The sequence below is a fragment of the Toxorhynchites rutilus genome, chromosome 3 (genome assembly GCF_029784135.1).
Source record: "Toxorhynchites rutilus septentrionalis strain SRP chromosome 3, ASM2978413v1, whole genome shotgun sequence".
NCBI classification, from domain to species: domain Eukaryota; kingdom Metazoa; phylum Arthropoda; class Insecta; order Diptera; family Culicidae; genus Toxorhynchites; species Toxorhynchites rutilus.
Window position 1 is genome coordinate 277245866 of NC_073746.1, and position 25348 is coordinate 277271213.

Consider the following 25348-nt stretch of genomic DNA (forward strand, 5'->3'; position numbering starts at 1 on the left):
ATTTTTTTTTCGCTTTGTTATTTTTTGACACTACAATCGCTAAATATTTTCTGCAAAACCAAGCGTTAGCATCTTGTATATTGCCTAAAAACTGCCTTACGGAGGTCGGCGCTCGACGAAAAATTCCTCCGGTAGCCTGTTGGACGGTACCCGGAACAGACGTGCTCACTTCGATTCTGGATACAACACAAGTGATGGAGGTTTCGATAGTTTTCGATAGCGTTAGTCTCAGGAGGGTCCGGACGATAGTGGTGGCACCTATTCGCCCAAATGGTCACCCATTCCAATCCACATATGCTTTAGTGGAAAACCACCACCAGCTTCAGTTGCACCAACAGCAGCAACATTTTCCTGTTGTCATCTGCGGGTACAACTGGTCTTTCAGTTCTGCTCAGTGATGAAAGCCACGGTGGTGGTGGCATAATACGTTCGCTTGAGGAAGAGTTCAAGAAAGGCATCGCGCTGCAGGATCAGCTTGAGCGAAAGAAGCTGTCGAATAAGAATAAGTAATATGATCGAATTCCAAGATCACTAACTTATTTATTAATTCGTAGGGTCGACATTTCTTCAGAATATGATTTGACACTTGAAAGTGTCAAGTCCGATGAGAAAATACGAACGCTAGGAAATATCCAACCTCATAGGTATACCTGATTACTTTGAATGAAATATAAATTGTATCCCATAACATATTTTAATATTCCTCCAATACAATATTCATGACTATTCGAATTAAAATAATGTGTAGTAAACAATACGTTCACTGAAATTTCTTTATTACCCTACAAACATGAAATTATTTTTCGCGACCATTGCTGAAATTCATGAGCTTGCTCGATCTTCGTCCAGCAGCCAGTTCGAACATCTCTCTTTGAATGAGTTGATTTATTAATCAACTTTTTTAGAAAAAATTGTAACTTCTCGTTTTGTCAACCAGAAAACAACTGATAGCATCCATTCAATAATAATGATCAACACTAGACATCCTAATGTATCCATGTTAGGTCTTCTATAATCTTGATTATATCATGTACGGCCGCTTCCTTCTTAGTTCCATCCACGTCGATCTGCAATTTTCAACAGATTTGATTGTGTCAGTCAAATTTCCCTGTAATATTCGAAAAAATTCATAATTCATAATAATCGGGTGGTATTTGTGTGACCAGACCAATTGCATCGCTGACTATGCCAAATAGCACACAACCCGTTGTCGCCGTCGTTCGCTCACCAAAGTTTTGCATCACGAGCGAACCGTGGCGGAATACATTCACCATATCACCGAGATCGCATTGAGCAACCTTTGGTACTTGCTATCGTTCGTCGTCCGTTGCTGCGGCCCTTCAAATAAAAACAAAAATTGTTCGTATTATAAACAGAGCTACGGAAATCCTACTTAGCCATCTTTTAGGCAAACAAATAGATTGTTCTGTTATCCGCCCGAGGAAATCACTGTCATCCAATTTGGTTAATAGTCGCGAGCGATCTCCTCAAAAATACCTCCAGCGTGACAGATCGCATCAAATCACCCACCAAAATGAAGTCGCCTGCAAAAAAAAACCATTACTCTGAGGAATCCAAGTGATTGCATTAATCTTGTTTACCCTTGGTTTTATATGCCAACACGTTATTGAAATGGTTACATTCAAGTCGCAAATTCTTATCATAAGTCCACTCATACAATCATACAGTTGAATTGATGCTAGCTAATACACGACGGTTAAACTCAATGAGAGAATAGCACGCTCCCTTGATTCCCTTCTCGCTAACTTGAGTGAGGGCTCCATCCGCGTAGTGATAGATGATAATCCTTCCTACTTTGGGTTCCGGTTCCGCTTGATGTACCAGTGCTGTTCCGACGATGCAATAAGTATTCGAGTCGTTACCCAACTTCGCCGGAATCAGTGACATAGTATACTCTGTTTGCATGAATTGATGTGCATGTAGCAACTCGAACGTATTCTGATCGATGGTAAGTAGATTGTGAATTTCAACTTCTTGACCAAACTCGGCACTACTGGCTCCTGGCTTAAGCAGTGCCATGTTGCTCGAGTAAGTTACATTTGTCGTCTGAGTTCACGCGCTCTGTTTCGAAGGAGTCAGACCACTCGAGTCCTGAAGATCCATTCGCCCCGTTATAACACCAAACTATTGAGAAGCTTCCTGGTCCCATTTGTACCGTTCGAATGTGTAACTTTTGAATTTCATAAATTGTACCAAGAATAATTGAATATTCGGTTGCAAGAGCCATACTGTCCTGATACGCTCCGGCATTAAGTGAGCACATATGATTTACTTCCTTCAGGTTGACATTTGAGAAAACCGCTGCCGAATGGTTCCGAACGGCTGGAGCTTTCGTTCAAGACTGAATGTGACAGTGCTGAGGGAAAAGAATGTTATTATTGTGAACATGTACAATTGGCCGTTTCATACCACTTGTGCTCCGACTTGCCTGCTTCAATTTCGATATAATGAATGTCGCATGCAGTTACACACGCAAGCTGACATGAATTTCACGCGACTACACTAATGCACTTATCTTCCGGCGGATTCCATCCACATATCATCGATTCGTTGTCACATTGGATCAATCGTGCTGTTATGGAGTAACCTGAATAATTTGGCCATCGATATTCGCACAGTAAAATGTCTGCGGATCTCTCAGAAAACCGGGAATTTCCGTTTTTTCCAGACAAAAACTGTACCCAATGTAGGAATCTCAAATGAAAACAGAACAGAAGAGAAAAATTAAAAAACATCTTTCATCGATGTCGATAAAACAGTTTACCAAAATGAATCTAGTACACAGAAATACGGCCGTAAATGAGGATAGCCTTTTCTTTGACGACGTATCGTATCCGACGAATCAATATACGGATACGGCCGTAAATGAGAATAAGGGTGTATATCAATAAAACTAATTTTTGTAACGGTGTGTATCCTGAAAACCTTCGAATGGTGAAGTGGTTCTGAAACGCCAATAGAATGACACTGAGCCAAAAGCCTCACTTCATCTGACTATATTTTCGAGCAAAAGTAGATATTTTATGAAAACAATATCTCCCAAAAATCAACATATACTATCGCACTGAAATGTCTTCACGTATTTTATAACGTCTTCAAAATGCCTTCACAAAATCAAATGTCTTCACAGTAACTCAAATATCTTCTTCAAAATGAAGACCTGTCTTCAAACCTGGTAACTCTGGTCAGGAGAATAAACTTCACGCAATTGGCACAGCTCTACTTTTGTTTTTCTTCGTCTCTCGTTGACACTTCGAGAAGTCTCCGGTGCAGCCGCTACGGTTATGCTTGTGAATTCGTTGGTCCGAAATATTTTTAGAACTTTGTTTAATTTTCCTGGTTAATATCATGCAAGTAACTTTGCTGTGTGTATCGATGTAATATGTTCACTTTTTGTTCTTGGCACAGCGTACAGCCGGTATTGCACAATGATCGAGGCAAAGCTGGAGGCCGTTCCGTTGGTTGAAATCGATGAAGGGATCTTCAAGTATGTGCTGATCAAAGTCTACGGCACGGAAAAGGTAGATGGCAGTGAGCCAGCCAAGAATATTGTGCGCGGGTTTGCTCGGGCGCAATGGCATTCTGATATCTACGACGAGGTGAGCTCATCTTTAGCAGGGCTCGGATTGGAGACGGAATGCCTCGGTGGCGGACGTATCGAGCACCGACCGGACCAGAAGCTGATTAAGGTATACGGCTACTCGCAGGGCTACGGTAAAGCCGACCATGAAGAAGTTAAGCGTATTTTATTGACGAAATATATGGGATATCAGTATGAAATCTCGGATGAAGGTTATTAGTACTGCGTTGGCTGATTTACAATTTTTATAATACATAATTTATTTTATCCCATTGAAAGTAGTGTCTCACTTATTTTAATTATTTTATCAATGTTATGTAACATTAAATAATTATTACCCGTTTAGAATTCCATATTCGCTACTCTGGCAATATAAACTGTACATTGATTCAAGATGATACATACCACGTGTTGCGGTCGACAAACAAACACTACTCTTTAGAGCAACTTTACTAGGAACTGCTTGAAGCTAAAAATAATTGGCTAGGAAAGGACTATATTTTCGATGTTCCTACCGGATCCAAGCCAGAGTTACCTCTGAGTCTGGAAAGTAGATGACACGGTTGATTCGGATGGAATGATTAGAAAGCACAAATGCTAGAGAAGCCATCTTCGTTTTGATTGACACTAGAGCGCATTTAGCTGTTCCATAAGAATAAGCAGCTCAGAACTATGTACATCATCGCTGCGTGCGCCGCTTCGCTTGAGTCGACGAACACATGAACCTCCAAATTTATCCAACTGCATAATCCTCGATTCGTTAACGCTATTTCGTCTCTAAAGGTCGTAGAAAAGAGTACATTGTTCTCTGCGGTGTGCCATAGCATCCCCAACACGCGTCCCGAGTCCGACCTCAATAATAACAGCCCTATTCTGTATTCCATTTCGTTCGAAATCGAAATACTTCGAATCGATCGAAATACAGAATAGGGGTGTAAGTCTTTCTTTTTTTCATTTCTTGATCCGGAGATAGTCCCGAGTGGTCCAGCACTACCTTTCGGTTTGATGACCAATTTCGGGTTTCATATCCGCCTTGGGCATGAACCCATTTCATCACGCTGGATCCTCCTCGGTGGTCTCGAAACTGCCCTCGGGAATCTGTCTGCAAACTCGTGGCGTCCCATGTTACCCGTACCTTTTCCGGTTTCTTTGGATTGCAAACCACCCCTAACGGTAGATACCAGATCCGTCTGGGATCTGGGTCGGTTAACTCATCTGCTGTTGCTAGAAGCCCTTATCCTGATATTCCTGTACTTGACAGTGGATGCTTTCTTTGAGAACGGGGTCTTTATCCATGCGTCTCTCAGAACACTGCAGACGGTGTAGGGCCATTGGGAAGCTATCGAAGAGCTCTACATAATCCGTCCTCCATGGCAGGTATGTTTCGAAACAGTTGTCTATTCTTCGCATCGTGTCCTCTATGACTCGTCGTGCTCTTGCATCCTTGGTGGATTCACGATTTCCGCACTGACCACTACACTGTTCTCCGCATTGAAGTAATCTTTCAGCAGTTTTTCCTCGGCTTGGCATTTGTACACGCGGTAGTAGAGTGCTTCGTTGTTTTGTGGTTTGTCATCCAGACTGTCATAGATACACCATCCTAAGCGTGTCTTGGCCGCCATGACTACGCAGGTTTTGGAATTCGATCAGCAGCTTCGATGTGACATTTATCGTAGCTAAGGACCGAGAGTCATTCCAGGTGCGAATGTTCGTCTTGAAGTTTCTCGAAGCACAGCGTTTGCGATGGTAGATCCAAACTTTTCACTGTGTGAACGTGCACTAGGTGGAATCGATTGTTCCGATCTATTCCGGACACCTCGAGCATCTTCTTCGGTTTTATCAGCAGTCTTCTTGTTGTCATATTAGCGGTCCATTTGAGGCAAAGTGGAACATTGGGATCTTCCACCTCAAGTTCTGCTACTAGTTCCGTCACACGGGATTAAAGCGAGCAGCTTAAGTGCCACCTCGTAAGACAGCCACTTACTCGCTGTCTGCCCGGCAAGAATTCCGACCTCATGGTGGGTTCATGAATTGATCCCAAAATGCGCGAAAAGCTGACCCTTCCTGACACCTACACCGTTCCCGTTTCTCTGCTCTGTTTCCAACACGGTGACTGGGAGAAGTCCGCAGATTCTACCAAGGGCACAGATACGCACACCAATGCGTTTTCCACTGGTGCCCCCTGCCCAATTGCATCAGAAAGCACAAGTCGAGATAGACTGAGACTCTTAAGCAGTCTACACTTGGAGTACAACCAAAAACTCTACAGACGGAACAACGACGCGAAGCTCGTAAAAAGGTTTTCTCCAAACATCAGAATATCTCCACAAAATTAACTAGATCATTTTCTGAACTCAAAACATTTATTCTTTAACCCCTTCACATATAACGTCGAACCACACCCGTGGCGATTAGACTGTACCAGAACGTACAATATCGAACCTCACTCGTCGTCTATCGATGTGAAATGGATACATGCTTCAGGCGTGTGCGATCGTAAGTAAGATACACACTCAGCAGAGTATCGAAACGACTCACTGTGCTCGTGTTTGGGCTCTTTTATTGAAAATTAAATCGTACGGCAAGGGGTTAACCTATTCTATTCAAATTCGTCGAGATCTAGTGTCATCTCGAAAAATTTTTGTTCAAAAATTGGCATTCTGGGATTTGTTTTTCGGAGTACGAAACGAAAAGTATGGTTTTGGGTGGCAATAAAAATAGTCATCTCGATTTTTCATTCGGAACATGCTACGAAATGTTGATTTGCACGATAATATACACTATGGAAAATATTAGCCCATTCGGACTTCATTTACTGGATTTGAGTTTTTTTGACGAACGAAAAATCACCGAAAATAAAGGCATACAAAAAAAAATTGATGCTAAATCTTTTAAAATTGCATTACTCGTCGAGAGTACCCCTTGGGTGATTTTTCGATTTTCAAAAAACTCAAACCTTGACCGATTTGCACCACTTGAGCTTGGGTAGACTGTACAATTCGTAGTTGCTCTCCGTGATTGACCTGAAACAGCGAAATTACACAACACACCGAATGACGCTTGGGAGTAGCAAATCATTCTCATTGTACAAGTTTCGATGATTCAAGCTTTAAATAGCCAATAACGACGCCGGCCACGTCCTTACAGTCCAGGGGAAGGAAAGGACTGGTCATATGATAATCGTCGCCCGAAGGCCAGAAGGGTAGCCTCTATAGCGTGGTTCCCTAGCGATTATCATGGGAAGGTGGGAAAGGTGAGAATTGGGATTCACTGAGGTAAGTGATGTGATTATGTAAACGCGAACTATGGAGGACTCGACGACAAGAAAATTCGAAAATCACAACACGCGGTAGAGATTATCCTAACGGGTGTTAAATAAAAAATGAGAATTTTTTCAATACCTTTCAGTAACTCAAATTAATAGCGTAAAATTTTCTTTCTCCAAGAAAATTGCTCTTTGGGTTCCCTAGAAACAGTAGGCGTGTTTGGTTTTGCTAGTTTGAATTTAGTCAAAGCAAAGATGGCGTCAAAACAGCACGTTCTCCGTGAACGCGTTGTACGGTTCTACGGAACGCATTTCCAGCAAGGAAAAAAGTTCACGGTGGCACATTTTAAGGAAGAAAATGTACCTGTCAGTACGGTATATCGTATCCTGGGTTCCCTGAACGTAGAGCGGAAGGTCGGAAGTGGTCGTCCGGTGACGATAATGACGAAGCAGAGGAAGACATCGTTAAAGAAGCTGTTTGACAACAAGGACGTAACCAGCCTGCGTGACGCCGGTCGGAAACATGGCTGCTCCCACGTATTGATCCATCGGACCCTCAAGATGGAAGGAATCGTCTGCAGGAAGAAGACGAGGTCGCTGGAGTACACGGAGGAGCAGATTGAGACGGTTAAATCACAGTGTCGGTGGATGACCAAAAAATACCGCGGGACGTCTTTCGTTCTGGACGACGAAAGCTATTTTCCGCTATCCAAAACGCATATTCCAGGAAATGATAATTACTACTCCAGCGACAAGTCATCCACACTGCCTGAAGTGAAATACAAGTTCAAGCACAAGTTTGAAAAAAAGGTTATGTTGTACATCGCCATTTCCGACCGGGGCATTTCAAAGCCTTGGTTGAGCGGTCTGGCAATCAACCAACAAATCTATCGCGAAGAGTGCCTCGATAAAATCCTACTGCCTTTCCTGAACGAGCATTACGCGGATGGGAAGTACGTCTTCTGGCCGGACAAGGCGTCTTCCCATTACGCCAAGAAGACGTTGACGTATCTTGAAGAGAAAAAGATACCGTTCGTGCCGAAAGATCGTAACCCAACAAACTTGCCCCAGTGCCGCCCAATAGAGGATTTCTTTGGCTCACTCAGTGCCCTAGTGTATAAAAACAATTGGAGGGCTAAGAACACGAAGCAACTGATTACAAGAATCCGGAATTGTATCCGGAAAATAGACGTAAGTGCCGTACAACGTTCTTGTGAGAGCATCGCGACAAAGTTGCGCCGATCAGCAGACCCTTACTCAAACATTCACTGACATTTTTTTGAAGAAAATACATTATGTTATTAATAAAAAATACAGAAATCGATGAAAACAATTTTTTTTTATATGTGATTGAAAAAATTCTTATTTTTTATTTAACACCCGTTAAAAAGGAAAACCTTTAGAATAAACCGACTATATATAAACCTGGAAAGATCACATAGGTTTTATCCAGAAACAACCGTCCCGGCGATATATACAGTTATTCAAGTACGTACGCTCTATCGCCTGTCCGACTAGTCCCAGAGGAGCCCTCTCGGTCGTCCCCAGGCCCCTGCAAAGACAACTCCATGCCGCCTCAATAATCTCTTGATGCTCTCTCTTGAAATTTGAGATTATTTTTTTTCTAAGACCCACCCACGGGAAACCCGAGAAGGCAACCAAGAGAACCTCCGAAACCAATCGAACCGGTAATATATTCCGTAAAATTGAACCATATAAGTTGTGATTTTAAATTAAAATTTTACATTGTTAAAGCTTCGTATGAAACCCTATAGTTCTCTGCTTCTCTTTCATATATTGACTCCAGGAAAGCTGCCTTTCTCCAGACAAACACATTTTCTCTCACTCATTCTCATATTCAAGCACTGACGAAGGGGAAGCTTGCTTGGAGAATCGTTTAGGAACAGAGCACCAATGTTGCATCTTTCAGCGCGCCATTTTCCAACTGCTACAAAAATTCTTTTTCCCTTCATTTCATCACTATTATGATTGAAAGGAAACACATCAATAATTTTTTTTCTTCTTAATGAAACTTTTCGAAAGAAGTTCCAACAACGGAAACACTCGGCGTGTCTAACACCGGCAACAGTACAGATAGAGCTGAAGCCTCAAACTTTGACCGCTTTGCGCCACTCTCCCTTAAGTGCGATTGGGCTGAAATTCGGCATAGGGTGTTTTTACGAGGTGGTGAACATTTTGTATTGAGTAACTTTTTGAAATTTTAGGTATATATATATATATATATATATATATATATATATATATATATATATATATATATATATATATATATATATATATATATATATATATATATCGTTATGGGAATTATGCGGATGGAATGTTGATGATTGTGATGTGCATGATCTTCTACCCAAGTGGCTCCCGATGCCTTCTTGGCAGCTGTTTCCATTTTGATGTGCAGCAGTCGATGATGCCGATATTGGCAACTGCCGATTCCGCATTGACTCGAATTGTGACATGTCCCCCGTCCGTGCCAGTCGACACAAGTTCAACAGGCCTTCAGCGACAGAATACTTTTCCATCGATCGTTTACCAGCAGGTGTTGGAATTTCGTACAATCTTTCAATCGATGAACAGCTTTTCCGCAGAAGGAGCATACTTTACTTTGATTCACTTTGTCTTCCGCAGTACTACCAGATACTGAGTTTTCTACATGGGCATGGACAAAACTTTCGTTATTTTTGTCCATTACTCACAATTTAATTCTCAAAAAAAAAACGAAGCAAATTCACTACTCTGCTGAACGTAGCCAGAACGTACGTGAAGATGGATTTTGGACAGCTCCTAGGTCTGAGATTCATTAAGGTTATCACCAGAGCAGATGTTTCCAGAAAATCTAAGTTTTTTTTCGCTGATAAATTTGCCAGGAAGCCTTGTTTTGGTAAGAGATTTGCAGCAGTGGACAGAAAACCAAGGTTCCAGTCATGAACAAAACAATGGACTCGAAAATATATAGGGAAGAGTGCCTGCAGAAACGTCTCTTTCCGTTTATTAAGGCTGACAAAGGTCCGGTTAGATTCTGACCAGATTTGGCAAGCTGCCATTACAGTCGAGAGGTGCCGTGACAATGGGGTAGATTACATTGAAATTGAGGTCTTTGAGCTTCTCCCAATTGCCCCCAATTCCGCTCAATCGAAAAATATTGGGCAATTGTTAAGCGTAAATTGGGAAAGGGTACCAAAGTGACTCGGGATAGTGCCGACATGAAGAGATCGTGGAATAAAATGGCCGCTGAGGTTAACCAACAGAGAGCCCAAACTTTGATGGAGGGTATCCGAAGAAAAGTATGAAAATTCATCAAAACTGTAACGGAATATTTTTATCAGTATTTTTTCTGAAAAGAAACGTTCTATGATATTGTAACGCATATCATAGCATACATAATACACATATTTTAATTAAAAACTCATTTTTTTTTGGCAAATTCTTCAAAATCTTCTTCTTTATTGAGCACATACAGTCAACTTTCAGTGACAAAGAGATTCTTCAGCAAGTAGTTATCTCTTTTTTCTTGATTACCTGTGATTCCTGCCCCGAGCTATCTGTTTCTTTTTCGAACTGATCCTTGGTGTGTATCCGAATGTGTGTATGTAACGCTGCAGATTTAGTAAACGTTTTGGAACAATGTGGACAGGGATACGAAACTTTTTCTGCGAAGGATTGATCCAACTGAACGATTCATTATAGTAAAACATATTTTACCAACCTGTATGAGTTCGAATGTGCCGTTGGAGTGTTGTAGATTGCTTAAACGTCTTCGCACATTGTAGACAAGAATAGGCACGTTCGTCTGCAAAGAAATGGTTCTGTTGAATGATTCATTAAGGCGATTTTATACTGTCTGACACGACACGTAGCGGCTCGTGACCGACGAAATATTTTGTTCGAGAATTTCGGATGTATTTGACTGAACGGATCCGCTGTATATACGCATACTAGGATTGGGCGATCCTTATAGAAAGATCGATCTCATCGAATCAATTTTCCAAACGATTTCCGATCGATTCTATATGAAAGTCGTCTTTTCGTTGAACAGGGAATACAAATTTTATATTTGTATTTGAATATCACAAGCATTTTGTTTTGTTTCTCAGCATGAAGGCCATAGCCACAGGGCATTCATCTTGTGCTGCCAGGTAGTCGTTTTATTAAATAAATTAGTTGAAAAAGCAAAATTAGAAATTCAATAACCGCCCAAAACTCAGCTAACAATAAGAGCCAATCGTGCCATACATCTGTCATTTAGTCGAAGCCGATTCTTGATATTGGCGCCAGATCCAGAAAACAATCTTTCGCCTGTAATTGATGTCAACATCAGGTTCAGTGATCCTATGCGCAATCGTTTACAGTTCATCCCCTCAGTAGCTGCCACTAGTTCCGTCTCTGTCAGCATTTGGACAGAAGTATATCGTAGAAGAAGCACTCCAAATGTTGACATTATGTTCAAAAAAATGTTAGGTGACATTTGGTGAGATAAAAAATCGATGTATACTGAAAAACAAATTTACAAAAAGATCGAAAAGATCGAAAGCAAAAAAATCGATTTTCTCGATTTTATCGAGTACAAAAGATCGATCCAAAAAATCGGAAATCGGAATTGAAAAGATCGATCTTCTAAGAATCGATCCGAGATCGCCCAATCCTAACGCATACACACTGAAAGCACTTGTAAATAATATTTGTCTTGAATGGAAGGTAACGCTTCCGCTAGGAGTCGTAGCGGATAATATGAAACCGCCTAAAACATTCTTCACTTACCCGAATGAGTACGAATGTGCCCTTGCAGAGTTGAGGACTGCTTAAACGCCTTGGGACAATGTGGACAGCGATAGGGGCGTTCATCTGCGAAAGAAAGACTGCTGTATAGTTCATTGTAATATAACATTTTTTACCAACCTGTATGTGTTCGATAGTGCGTTTCGAGCGCTGTACTTTGTCTAAACGCTTTCGGACAACGTGGACAAGGAAAGGGACGTTCATCTGCAAAGGAATGACCCTGCTAAACAGTTTATTGAATAGAACATTTGAACCAACCCGTATGAGTCCGAAGGTGCAGGGTTAGAGCGCTTTTTGTGGTATATGCTTTTTCGCACAATTCGCATTGAAAAGGTTTCTCTCCTGAAATAGATTATCAGTCAACGTTTACAGAAAATAACACAATATTCTCACCCGTGGGTAACTGGATGTGATCTTTCATCAAACTTTCGTCTGTGAAGCCTTTTTTACCTTTATGATGTACCGAAGGTGCGTGAACTTCCTTCTGCGAAGCATCCAAATCACTTATTCTTTGTTTTTTCGATTCCAGCCAACCCGTATGACTCCGATTGTGCACTCGGAGCGTTTTACGATTCTTAAACGCTGCTGGGCAATGTGTACAAGCATAGGGACGTTCATCTGCGAAGGAAAGGTTCTGCTGAAAGGTTCATTATAGAGTAATTCCACGCCAAATAAGCCGACCCTTTATTCAAGTCTCGATACTAATGACGACAGCTACCCAAAAACACCGGGGTTCTGCCAAAACGAGCCAAGCGTAAAAATCATTATTTTGAGATACACTCGACAAAATGATTAATGGAACAGGGTTTGGAGTTTGTTTAGCTTTTTAGTAGCTATAATATCCTCAGTATTTTGTAGCTACTGTCTCCACCATACTTATGAGGCATAAGATATCCTAGGACGCGCAATGGCAGTGTAGACCCACATAACCATTCTAGGTTCAAAGTCCCATGTTCTGCCTATCATTTTTAAAAAATTCTATAGGGCTGTACTTACCTTACTGATGATTGAGTCTAAGTGTGCATTGAAGTTAACTTTAGCATCTGGGATTACGTCTAGATATTTCACTGAAGTGCTGCATTGTATTTCCTCTATCCCCAAGATGCAAAGACTGTATATGCTCACACGGAGCAACTGCGTCCATCATGCGCTATTATACGCAAACCACTCGGTGACTTATCGTATGTACGAGACCGTCATGCAGTATTACGAGACTGTGTAAGCCTCACGAGACTCTGCCTTGCGTTTCACCATTCGGTGAGTGCATCGCATGTGGTCTTAATGCGTGCTATTATACCTGCCTTATGCAGGGCACTCGGTATCATATCATGCGCGTTATCGTATGCCCCTCTCACGCAGGCTGCAAGACTGTGCTCCGCCTTGCTTCCAACATCCGTGCCTATATTGGTTGCACCCATCATGCTCCCGTTCGTATGGAACCACCAACGCACAGTTGGGTAAAATTTTTTGCAACGCCCTGATATAAATGTCTGCCTCAAAATAAAAAAAAAACATGCTAACATCTGCATATTCTCGGATAGTCAAACGGCACTTGAAGCTCTTAATGCGCTCCTCAAAAATTGTCTGGGAATGCATTTGGTTTTAACGGCAACTAAGTCAGATAAGTTCGGTACAACTGTACTGAATTCCTGGCCATTACGGTATAGAGGGGAATGGACAAGCTGATGTACTTGCCAGTAGTGGCTCAAGCTCACCCCTTCACTGGTCCAGAACCATTTTGTGGAATTTCTGACTGTGTGTTGTAGAGTGAGCTGAAGAAATGGGAAGACCGGGAAGTGATGGTCAATTGGATGGCTGTACAACTAAATCAGTAAAAAAACTAAATAATCACGCCGAGCATTGAATTTACTCGACAATTGATGAGTCTAATAAGAAAGACCACAGCACATTTACTGGACCTATAACAGGGCACTGTCCAAGCAAAAACAATCTTCGGAACAGAGGTTCCGTACAAGATTATAGTTGTCGCTTTTGGAATGCCGAAAGCGAAACCTCGAAACATTTTCCCTGCAATTGCGGAGCTCTAATAAGACGTAATAACAGATTATTCCTGATTATTTCATCGCTTGTCAGTTTCCCTCTACCACAATGGCCAGGAATTCAGTACAGGCACCTATCTCGCTATAGCTTTCAGTCTACTCCTTCATCAAAAAGCAGTAGATAAGCTTGAAGCGTAGTAGAAAAGATGTGCTATACCACAATAGTTCAAAATAATGGACGCAGTGGTTCACACTCACCAGGGAAATAAAATCGGCTGTATCTTTTGAACAAGGTGTTGTTCAAGTTTCAATGATTATGCTGAAAGCTGCCCTTAGCAGCTTGAAGGGAATCTTGAACGAACCCGAAGCACCAATGCCCTTTGTTTGTACAAACCGTTGTGTTCCTCCAGCGTCTTGGTTGCTGCCACTATCCTCTCGTTCATCGGTGGATGTTAGGCAGGTTAGGTCTTCTATACTGCTTCATTACGATCGCCACAAATGCAAGTGAGTACAAAAGTACTCGCAGCTTGTATGTATTTGCTACAATGACTTCCCAGGATGATTTTGCGTCCGTGTTAGGGAACACATTCCGATCAGTACAAATGCAAACGAGTACAATTGTGCTCACAGCTTGCACGTTTCTGCTATGACGGTTTCCCAAGGCGCCTTGATTTTACCTTCGTATTGGGGAACACATTCCGATCACCACAACAGCAAGCATCGTCAATGAGTTAAAGGGTGTACCCAGAGATGCCAACCTTCCTGAATTTTCAGGATTTCTCAGACTTTTTAGCACGCTCCCTGATATCCTGACGAATACTCAATTTATCCTGATTTTTCTGAAATGAACCTGAATTTTGTACTCTTTACCCTATTCGTAAAAAATATACTGGTTTTCATGCCAAAGTCTTCTGTTATGATAGTTCTCCGGTTCGCACTTGTATATATTTTGCATTAAGTTAAACTTTGTACTTAACTTTATTTATGGGCCCTATTCCAGAAAACGAGACGAGCAGACGAGCGCTCGTCTCGTTTGTTTTCATATTCCAGAAGCCGAGCTCGACTAAAAACGAGCCAGACGAGTAGCTCGTCTGGCTCGATGACCATTTGGCCGCGCTCGTCGATGAATCAGTCGAATCGTCTAAATTGTTTGATGTGTTTGTTCACCTTGTTGATTGAAAGCATCGGTATTCTTCTGCTCCGCCTTTATCTTCAAAAATTGTTTCACGGCTGAACTAGTATTGCATAAGCAATGTATGTTTTCAACTGCAACCAACAAATTCAATTCAGTAACTGCAAGATTTTACAGATTTTCAAATGGACCTCTCCCAAACAACACAACCAAATGTAAACATTGAACTCATGTGCAGAGATGCTAGACTGTTTTGAATATATGAACACGGCACGAAAAGGGTCTTCCCATATTGAACGAGAATGAGTAATTCAAAACAACTTCTTTATTGAAAATACGTATATATAGATTTAAAACTTGATAAATCGTTGATTAGGTGAACAAACATTGCCCCCAATAAATCCATAATAACAAAACGTCTGAGTGATAAAACCATATGCTCGAAGAAAAATATCAATGAGACCAAAAGATATATGAAACTTATTCCTTTTTGTTATGTTTTTTTAAAAATATTTTGGCACTGAGAAAAGAGTATCGATTGATCAATTTTAAAACTGTTTGTTGTTTTTCTCAAAACAAAAACATCTCTTCTCTTGGATGGCACTGACGTTCCCAGTGGAACTTTGGCCTTCTCAACGTAAGTATTACTTGCGTCATTTTTATTAGCAGTACTTAGTTGAGATTTTTATGTCGAAAAACACGCCTTGAATTTATTCTAGAGTGGCAAGCTCTAGAATACGCGTGACCACAGGCAAGTTGGAAGACATTTTTTGACGAAAAATCCCCCGGCCAGAACGGGATTCGAACTCGAACCCCCGGCATGATAATGTGGGACGCTAACAGACGCTAATTAATGTAGGAATACGTTTCGGAGTGTAAAATTACTCAAGAGAAAATTTTTCAATACACAGTCAATATAAAAAGATTTTATATGTAATTTGTTCATCTGATTCAAAGTAGAATCAACTTAGGGCTATGGTAAATATATCTATAACCGTACTAAATGTTATAAAAATTAGGAAAAATTCAACAAGTCGTTCACTCCAGATATGCTTTCTCATTTGTAGAGTAAATATTAATTCCAAAGCATTGATGATGAATTCAGTGAAAATTTGAATATTGATTTCTCTGCAATTGACTGTAGTGATGTTGTAGACTTTTCGGAAAAAATATAAACGGTTAAAAAGTCAGGCGAAACACTAGCCTTTCGCTTATGCGAGGATTTATACCATGCTTCTTAATTCTTTTACATATCCGGTCTTCGCCCGAATGAAGATATACTCTGTTTCTAGTGGGATTTGAAATGGATTCTGTATTATGAGCTACTACCAAGCAATCTGTTTCTCACATGTATGGCTCGCAGCAGTTTTCGACGAGGAAGCAAACATGTTCTGGGAGGATAGAATATTTAAGCTGTGTGAAAGATTGTGAAACAGAAATATGGATATAAAATTAAATTATAATGCTTTGATTGAAAATGATGTTTTTAGTTTCCCAAAAATCGACATTAACTTTTCGGACAACCCAGTATGAACTATGCTGATTTATCCTGATTTTTATTTTCATTCTTCCTGATTTTTTAAAATCCCCAAACACAAAATTCATTCTCAAAACTCCAGTTGTTGTGACCGTTCTCAACCCAGCATCAGAGAAAGCGATAACACAGTAGCAGAAATAGCAACAGCAATCCACCGACAGCAGGAACAGCAACAGGAATCAACCAGCAGTAGGAACAGCAATAGCAAACCACCAGTAGCAGGACTCAAAACCATGTGTCGGAATGATCTTCGACAAGGAAATTTGATGCGAAAGGAAACTGACGTCTTAACACCTTGGATACTTAATTCCAAATGAAACTTTTATTTCTAGACACTAAAAATACAAACTACAACAATGATTATAGCGTACATTCAACAATAATCATAGCTATGGTGGGTTCAGTAATTGTACCGACACAAATTTCGTGCACCATGTGACACAACACTAGTTATTATCCGATTATCACCAAATTTTCAGGGAGTAAAAAAAACAATTAAAGTTAGTTTCGGCTTCATTTAATTTATTTCGCCTTTATATCAGAATACGCGAACCTTGGCCTAAACCCCAGCCAAAGGGTTCTGCGCGACCTCCGAATCGACATTTTTTTTGCACATTAACCCATACAGGAAAACCTTTTTTGCGCGATTTTTTTGGTGCGTTTTCTGTTTTATACGGTTTTGACGTAGGACTACGTCTTACATTAAGGATGCCAAATTAGAAAACAGGTCACGTTTTTATGAAATAAAGTTAACGTTAATAACTATTTTTGCTGCGAACGGATTTAACGGATTTTAACGATTTGCATATCAATCGAATCGGAATTTTTCTAAGGTTTGTTTGATATGCTATACATTAGAATCCCATAGTCTGTATATGATTTAGATTGATGAAAATTGGAAGCATTCCTATTTCCCCATACATTTGTTCTGTCCACTTGTGTGGTTTCCCGAACAGAGCTGTCAATAACGGGCAACTTATGCAGCCGCTAGAATAGAAACAACGAAGAGTAAGAAACTTGCATACTAAGTGAGCTGTCGCTAGCGTATAAGTATTGCATCTCCTCTGAGGAAAATTCTCAGAATCTTTCTGTGCTCGAAACAACAAAGGTCGCTTATTCTGCTCGTTTTGTGTTTTATGTGCTGTGAACGCTAGCGAATATTTCACTTCAAGTACATCTGGCATTACAATTAATACCAACCATCCGAGCCATGGCAAAGCAGGAGAAACAAGAGTGCAAGTGCAAGCTAGCTTTGTTGACGGTTTTGACCGAGAATGGAGAAACGATTTTTCATAAACGGTCATTCTCGCGATGTTTCATTTTTATCGTTGCAACTGTGTGCATCTGTTAGACGCATGTTTGATGCTTGTTAAATGGCGATGCACGGAAGATGCCTCTCGTTAAATACTCAGTGCAATGCGCGCATTGATATATAGACACAAAATGCGACATATGACCAATTATTGTATTGTTCTCGCAAAGGCAAGAAAGAATCGTTTCTTCTCGAAATGATTCTACAAAAACCACGCAAGCCATTAACCCTTTCAGGGTCCCTGGAACTTTTTACTAAAGAGTTATTTATGAAATTTCGACGTATTATCAAATAATATCCGAAATGATAAACCAACAAATTTAAAGAAAAAGATTGCATAGTCCTACGTTTTAAGCGGTCGTGTCTCGGTTTTTTTTTGTGCGGTATATGAAAAGAAGCATATTTGATGAAGTTCTCGTCCATTTGGTTTTTTTATGGTTTATATGCATTTCAGTGCGAAAAAAACATATTTGCGTCTAATTTATCCACTTCTCAAATCATTCCCATTCCTCCATCACATGCTCTATGTTGCGCATGACAAGGTTTCTAACAGCAACAAGTTTCGACATGCATCTAAAAGTACAAGACAGCTCGCGCTCAGAAGGCAAACCGTCCCATCGCAAAGCAGGGAAGCAAAATGAAATCGAACGGTGAACGGAGTGGGTTTGAGTTATTTTCTTGAGCGAAGCTTTTTTATGCGGTCCCTATCGCACAAAAAAAGTTTTTTTTCAGATTGTGTACCGAACACGATTTTTTAAAGCTACTGGTGAAGTTCTGTACGATTTTTTATGCGGTCCCTATTCCCCGCACAAAAAAAGGTTTGCCTGTACTTTCTTCAATTCTCCTGCACTCTTAACCACCTTAGGTCGTTTTAGAAGGTGACTCTTCATTATGGTCTAGTATTTTTCTATTGGGCGCTGTTCCGGGTGTTTGGGGGGTTCAGATCCTTCGGCACGAAATCGACATCATTCGCCTTATACCATTCTAGCACTCTCTCGTGTAGTGACATGATGCCAAATCCGGCCAGAAGTCCGTCGGACCGCCGTGAGCCTTCACTCTTCCAAATACACCTGTCCATTCATGGTGCTTGCGGTAACCAAAGGTGTACTCCGCTATCCGCAAGTACAGAGCGCTGGCTGGTCACATACAGGTTTCCTGGAATCTAGTTGAAGTTCACATATGTCTCGTCATCCATTTCGCAGTAATGTGGTCTCGTTAACTTCTGGTCGTACATCTTCCGGGCACGGCTTTTTGCTACTGTATTCTGTTTCTCGTCACATTATGGGAACTTCTGAGCCTTAAACGTACGTAGTCCAGCTCGATTTTATTTATTCTGCAGTGTTGCTCACATGCAACTTTCAAGCCACATCTCGAAATGAAGCGTTCGGTTTCCGTTGAAAGTATCCAACCAAGCGTTTGTGATCGTTCTCGTTGATCTGACGGCTTTTTCCCGGATCTTCGCCTCCGATTAACAGTCAGAGATTCTTCGAAATGATTTATGATACCAGACACCGAGGACTTTTTTTTTCAATGGTCCGATGTGATAGATCCTTATTTTCGAAGAACTCGTGAAACACCTTTTTCGCACACGCACTGTTCTTTCGCCGTTATTTTGAAAACTTTTGTGCACCTGATGGAATCAACTCACGGAGTGTAAACAATACACATTGAGCCCTGTCTACACCCAAATGCAATTAATCAAATGTTAGAGCAATTCGAGTGTGTGTGGATTTTAAACGATACACCATTTAGATTGTTATGATTTCAATAGCTTGCCTGAAAAGTAATTTTTGAGCTATTGAAACATTTATTTGGATCAATAAGTAACAAGCATAGAACTCGTAGACATTTTATCTTTCGAATGAAGTGATTATCATACTATTTCGATCAACCGGCAAGGAGGTATTAACGCTTAAAATTAAATGTTTCTCCAATGTAACGCTCTCGTTTTCGAAACTTTGAACTTACACTTGAAAGACGTAGTTCTACGCCCAAAACGAAGAAAAACGCGTCATAATCAGCTGTTTTTCGGCTGATTTTGCGTGGAAATGTCTACACAAAAATTCAATTAATCAAATGTTAGAACAATTTGAGTGTGTGCGGATTTTAAACGATACACCATTTAGATTGTTATGATTTCAATAGATTGCTTTAAAAGTAATTTTTGAGCTATTGAAACATTTATTTAACAAGCATAGAACTCGTGAACATTTTATCTTTCGAATGAAGTGATTATCATACTATTTCGTTCAACTGACAAAGAGGTATTAACGCTTAAAATTTTGTTTCTCCAATGTAACGCTCTCGTTTTCGAAACTTTGAACTTACACTTGAACACTTGAAGTCCTACGTCCAAAACGAAGAAAATGTTGAAGCATCAAGGCAACCTGCGTATATGCAACATCGTTCCGTTGCTATATATTTATCGTAGCAACTACTGTAGAATAATAAAGATTTTTCATTAGTAGTTCAACCGTCAACTCGACTAGGCGTTATTTCCTCTGGAAGAATCTTTCCCTGCACCTGAATCTCAGACAGGTTATGGGCCCAGTCCGGAAGCTCCTGAAGTCGGAAAATTGAAGCATGAAGAGTTGCTGTTTTTTCCAAAGTGATGGAGTGGGCGAAGATTGTCAAGTTGACCAATTCAAACTACCAAGCATGGTCGTTTTCTGTGAAGGCGTTGTTGCGGAGGGAGCAGCTCTGGAAGCATGTGGATCTAGGTACTCCTTCGGCACTGATTACGGCAGCTTGGACGGAAGGCGACGAAAAGACGTTGGCCACGATTCAGCTAATGCTGGACGAAAGCCAATTCGGACCGATTCGTGACAAGAAGACGGCGAAGGACACGTGGGCGGCGCTGAAGGCGCACCACGAGAAGACCACGCTGGGACAGCGGGTGATCCTTCTCCGGCAGATCACGAACCAGAATTTCAAGATTGGGGACAACATGGAGACCTACTTGGCAGATATCGAGAAGCAGTATGGTCGTCTGGAGAGTTCCGGATTTGAAATGAAAGAGTGCCTCAAAGTTGCGCTAATACTTCGGGGCCTTCCGGAGTCGTCCAATCCTCTCACAACGGCTCTGGAAGCGAGGAACGAGGATGAGCTTACGATAGAGCTCGTCAAGATGAAACTGTTGGACGAAGCGAATAAACATCGGAGGCGTTCCGGGTTCGACGAGCAAGCGCTGCGGATGTGCGGAACCGGCGCGGCGCAGAAAGGTGTTGTCTATCATTGCGGTAAGCCGGGGCATCGGAAGCGGAATTGTAAAGCGTTCCTGGCGAGACAGTAGCGAGCAAGCGGCGATTATTGGTCAAACACATCGATATAAACACAGCGTACCTGTATGGCGCCCTGCAGGAGGAGATTTTTATGAAGCAGCCCCCGGGGTACTCAAACGGTGATCCAGATACGGTGTGCTCTTTAAAGCGAAGTCTCTACGGTCTGAAGCAAGCGGCGCGAGTGTGGAATCAGCGAATCGATGCGGTACTGAAGGAAATGGGGTTCTACCCAGCAGATGATCCGTGTTTCTACCTGCGGAATTCGGACGGTGTGTTTACGTTTATCCTGATTTACGTGGACGATATCGTGGTTGTGTGCAAGACGGAGCAGGACTATCGGTTACTGGTCGGAGCGTTGAAGGAGAGTTTCAAGATAACGGAGCTGGGCGATCTGACGTTCTTTCTTGGAATCCACGTTCGACAGCAAGCGGGTCGATACGTCTTAAACCAGAAATCATACGTGGCGAAGATTCTGGCGCGGTTCAACATGGGGAACTGCAAAACCTCCCGGGTTCCGATGGTGACAGGATTCGTGCAACAAAAGGAGGAGGACAGTGACTCGTTGGCAGATGGACAACAGTACCAGAGTCTAATTGGTGCTTTGTTGTACATTTATGTCAATACGCGCCCGGACATAGGGATCTCCACATCCATTCTCGGGCGGCGGGTCACCAAACCAACCACGGCGAATTGGAACGAGGCCAAGCGGGTGCTTCGTTACCTCAAAGGTACGGCGGACCTCGAGCTGCATCTAGGTGGCGATAGCAACCTTCAACTGGAGTGCTTCGTAGACGCGAACTGGACTGGTGAAGTCGACAACAGGAAGTCGAACACTGGCAACATCTTCAAGTTCGGTGGCGAACTAGTTGGCTGGTGAAGCAGGACGCAAACGTGTATGTCTCTATCCAGCACTGAAGCGGAGTACATCGCGCTACCCGAATGTTTGCAAGAGCTGCAGTGGCTGCGTCGATTGGTTGAAGACTTGGGCGAGCGTCTGGAGTTACCCATCGTAGTCAACGAAGACAACCAGAGCTGTATCGCACTGGCGGCGGTGGACAGGACCTCGCGAAAATCGAAACACATCGACACCAAGTACTGTTTCATCAAGGATCTGACAGCAAGTGGCATCGTGTCCATTCGGTACTGTCCAACCGAGCAGATGCAAGCCGATCTTCTCACCAAGCCCTTGGGTGCAATGAAGTTGCGGCAGTTACGGGAAGCCATTGGGATTCTACCATACGATGTTGAGGAAGAGTGTTGAAGCATCAAGGCAACCTGCGCATATACAACATCGTTCCGTTGCTATATATTTAACGTAGCAACTACTGTGGAATAATAAAGATTTTTCATTAGTAGTTCAACCGTCAACTCGACTAGGCGAGGAGGCGATCTGGCGTAGTGGTAACATCCATACCTCTCACGCTGAAGATCACGAGTTCAATTCTCACTCCAAAAATGGAAGTAAAAAGTGACGAACCAGCCAAAAGTGTTGAAACTCACTATAATACAGTTAAAAAAAAATAAAAAAAAAATCGACTAGGCTGGAAGGATCTTTCCCTGCACCAGAATCTCGGACAGAAAAACGCGTCATAATCAGCTGGTTATCGGTTGATTTTGCGTGGAAATGCTCCATAGTAAAATATTCCTTACCAACCTTTGTGACTTCGAATGTGCTGTTTGTACGCTGTGCTTTGTATAAACGTCTTTGGACAATGAGGACAAGAATAGGGACGATCACCTGCAAAGGAAGTGTCCTGCTAAATGGTTCCTTATAGCCAAACATTTTATACCAACCCGTATGCGTTTGAATGTGATGCGTGAGCGTTTTAGGTCGACTGAACGCTTTCGGACAATGTGGACAAGAATAGGGACGCTCGCCTGCAAGAGAAAGGCTCTGTTGAATGGTTTGTTGCACAAAAAAAAAATTAGCAACCCGTATGAGCTCGAACATGATCTCGGAGCGTTGAAGAATACCTAAATGCGTTCTGACAATATGGACACGAATAGGGACGTTCATCTGCAAAGAAATGACTCTGTTGAAAGGTTTATTGAATAGAACTTCTTTAACAAACCCGTATGAATTCGATCGTGGATTTTAAGTCCATATTTTGAACTAAATGTTTTCTCACACTTTTCACATTTAAACGAGGATTCTTCTGCAATAGATTATAAGTCAATGATCACATAATAAGACATATTATGACATAATATGACATATATTCACCCGTGTGTAACCGCATTTGGTCTTCCTTCTGTGAATCATCCAAATCACTTTCTCTCCGTTTATTAATTTTCAACCAACCCGCATGAGTTTTTCGCATATGATGTTTGAGTGTTGAAGTATACTTAAACGCTTTCGGACAATGTGGACAAGAAAAGGGGCGTTCCTCTGCAAAGGAAAGACTTGGCTGAATGGTTCATTGTAGTGAAACAAAAAATACCAACCCGTATGAGTTCGAGTGTGTTCTTGGAGCGCTGTGGGCTTTTTAAACGCCTTCGCACAATGTGGACAAATATAGGGACGTTCACCTGAAAAGGGATGATAATCCTGCTGAATGGTTTATCGAATAGTATTGTTTTAACCCACCCGTGTGAGTCCGAATGTGGCCTCGGAGTGCTGTAGTTTGTTTAAACGCTTCCGGGCAATGTGGACAAGTATAGGGTCGTTCGCCTACAAAATAATATATCTACTGAATGGTTCGTTGTAGTGAAACTTATCCTACCAACCCGTATGGATCCGAATATGCACTTGGAGCGTTGAAGGATCCCTAAAAGCTTTCTGGCAATGTGGACACGAATAGGGACGTTCACCTACAAAGAAATGATTCTACGGAATGGTTTCCTCAATGAAATATGTTTTTAACTAACCCGTATGGATTCGAAAGTGCACTTTTAGTCTGACATTTGATGCAAAGGATTTTTCACACATTTCACATTTAAATGGGTTTTTTCCTGAAATAGATTCATAGAGTCAGATCAGTACATACTCACCTCACCTCTGTGTAACCGTGTGTGATCTTTACACAAACCTTTTTCCGTGAGGCTCGTCTTACATTCATGGTGTACTGAAGGTGAAAGAACTTTCTCCCGTGAAGCATTTAAATCGGATTTCCTCTGTGTACTTGTTTCAGCAACCTGAATTATTGACATATTGTCGGCTTCGTCCATCTCGGTGATGAAAAATACCTCCTCGTTTTCTTTTTTTATTTGTATGTCGTTTCCCGACTCAATCGGCTCAAAGCCCACTGTTGGGTCCCTCTCAAAAACCTTTCCATTACCCGGCAGTTCGTGATCCTCGATCATTAACTCTGGATCCATCTTGATGCCATCAGTCGGCTTGGTGCTGGGCAACATTTGGAAGCAGCTTTCGGGAATGTTGTGGACCGCTATGAATTCTTGGCGACATTTTCCGCATGTAGGATAACTGCTCAACTGGGAAGTGCAATTGCTCAACTTCTGCAGGATGGTTGTTAGATTTTGCTCATGGTGGGAGGGGACCAGAACGTGATGGAATTCCTCATTGCATATATCGGGGCAAAAGCTACATTGTTCACTGTTGAAATGGGATGTGGTCGAACATCAGTGTCATTTACGATATCACTAATAAATTACAATTATTATGTGCATTTATTTAATCGATTAGATTAAATCAATCTCAGCTAATGAATGAAGTTTCACATTCTAATTTTTATTATCAATCGAAATGAATTACAAATAGGCCATATCGTCGTAACCGTAAGACGGTTTAGATTTGCAATAGTGCAGTTCCTAAACATCTGCCTGATATACTTACAGAATGTTGCTAGCAAACGCCATCTCACTTCACCAGTGAAATGTTATTTATTGGAATAAAACCACATTGAAAAATACATAATTATTCAGGGGCAAGCAATCCGCGTTGACGGCATTGAGCTTTGTATTACAGAATGGGGGAGTAGGCATGACAATATGGGTTTGCAGAAGAAATGAACACCCTTTTGGAATAAAAATTATGAATGAAAATTATTTTTCCCAAATCAAATTAGTACTTTATCTAAATGAAAATCACTTTTGCTTACAAGTAGTGTAAAAATATCATACAAAAATTGTGTCTAATGATAATTTTATATTATAATGGTAAGTTTTGGTGAAAATATATGAAAATTCATAGAAAGTAGTTTAAATTAGGGTCAGAAAAATGTATTTCTAGTAGAAAAATAACGCCAAGGAAGAATTTTCATACAAATTTTAGCTTTAAAATTGCCTTAGGGCCGACTAATCTGACAGGGAATAGTTGGCCTCATACAAACTAATGTCGTATCCAGATGGCGACACCATTCCACCGTCAACGCGAATATTAATTTGTTTGTGTACCAAAGTACGTAGAAAAGAAGGTTGTCTCAACCCTGCTTTGTTCAAGTGTGGTAGGCAAAGAATAAAG

General features: G+C 41.4%; 2 protein-coding genes and 1 pseudogene across 4 annotated transcripts; 1 reads left to right on the top strand and 2 right to left on the bottom strand.

Annotated features, from left to right (window-relative positions):
• Positions 1–1393: 1393 nt before the first annotated feature.
• LOC129774258 (DNA damage-binding protein 1-like) lies at positions 1394–2505 on the bottom strand (annotated as a pseudogene).
• Positions 2506–3244: 739 nt separating this feature from the next.
• Positions 3245–3879, top strand: LOC129776093 (sex-regulated protein janus-A-like). Of its 2 annotated transcripts, none has more exons than XM_055781495.1 (2): positions 3245–3360; positions 3430–3879. In XM_055781495.1, exons 1-2 carry the CDS (start codon positions 3306–3308, stop codon positions 3819–3821), a joined length of 447 nt encoding a protein of 148 aa, XP_055637470.1. In that variant the 5' UTR covers positions 3245–3305; the 3' UTR covers positions 3822–3879. The 2 variants fall into 2 exon arrangements, with proteins under 2 accessions (XP_055637470.1, XP_055637471.1); XM_055781496.1 differs by having other exon boundaries at positions 3270–3371.
• A 6434-nt stretch (positions 3880–10313) lies between these two features.
• LOC129777315 (zinc finger protein ZFP2-like) lies at positions 10314–25234 on the bottom strand. 2 transcript variants are annotated; one of them, XM_055783542.1, is made up of 17 exons: positions 24722–25234; positions 23958–24481; positions 23797–23880; positions 23656–23739; positions 23516–23599; positions 23374–23457; positions 23153–23317; positions 23001–23084; positions 22862–22945; positions 22723–22806; positions 22583–22666; positions 12117–12284; positions 11925–12008; positions 11787–11870; positions 11649–11732; positions 10597–10680; positions 10314–10540 (listed from the first exon to the last, which is right to left on the bottom strand). In XM_055783542.1, exons 1-17 carry the CDS (start codon positions 24742–24744, stop codon positions 10377–10379), a joined length of 2052 nt encoding a protein of 683 aa, XP_055639517.1. In that variant the 5' UTR covers positions 24745–25234; the 3' UTR covers positions 10314–10376. The 2 variants fall into 2 exon arrangements, with proteins under 2 accessions (XP_055639517.1, XP_055639516.1); XM_055783541.1 differs by having other exon boundaries at positions 12060–12284; positions 24722–25233.
• Positions 25235–25348: the final 114 nt, after the last annotated feature.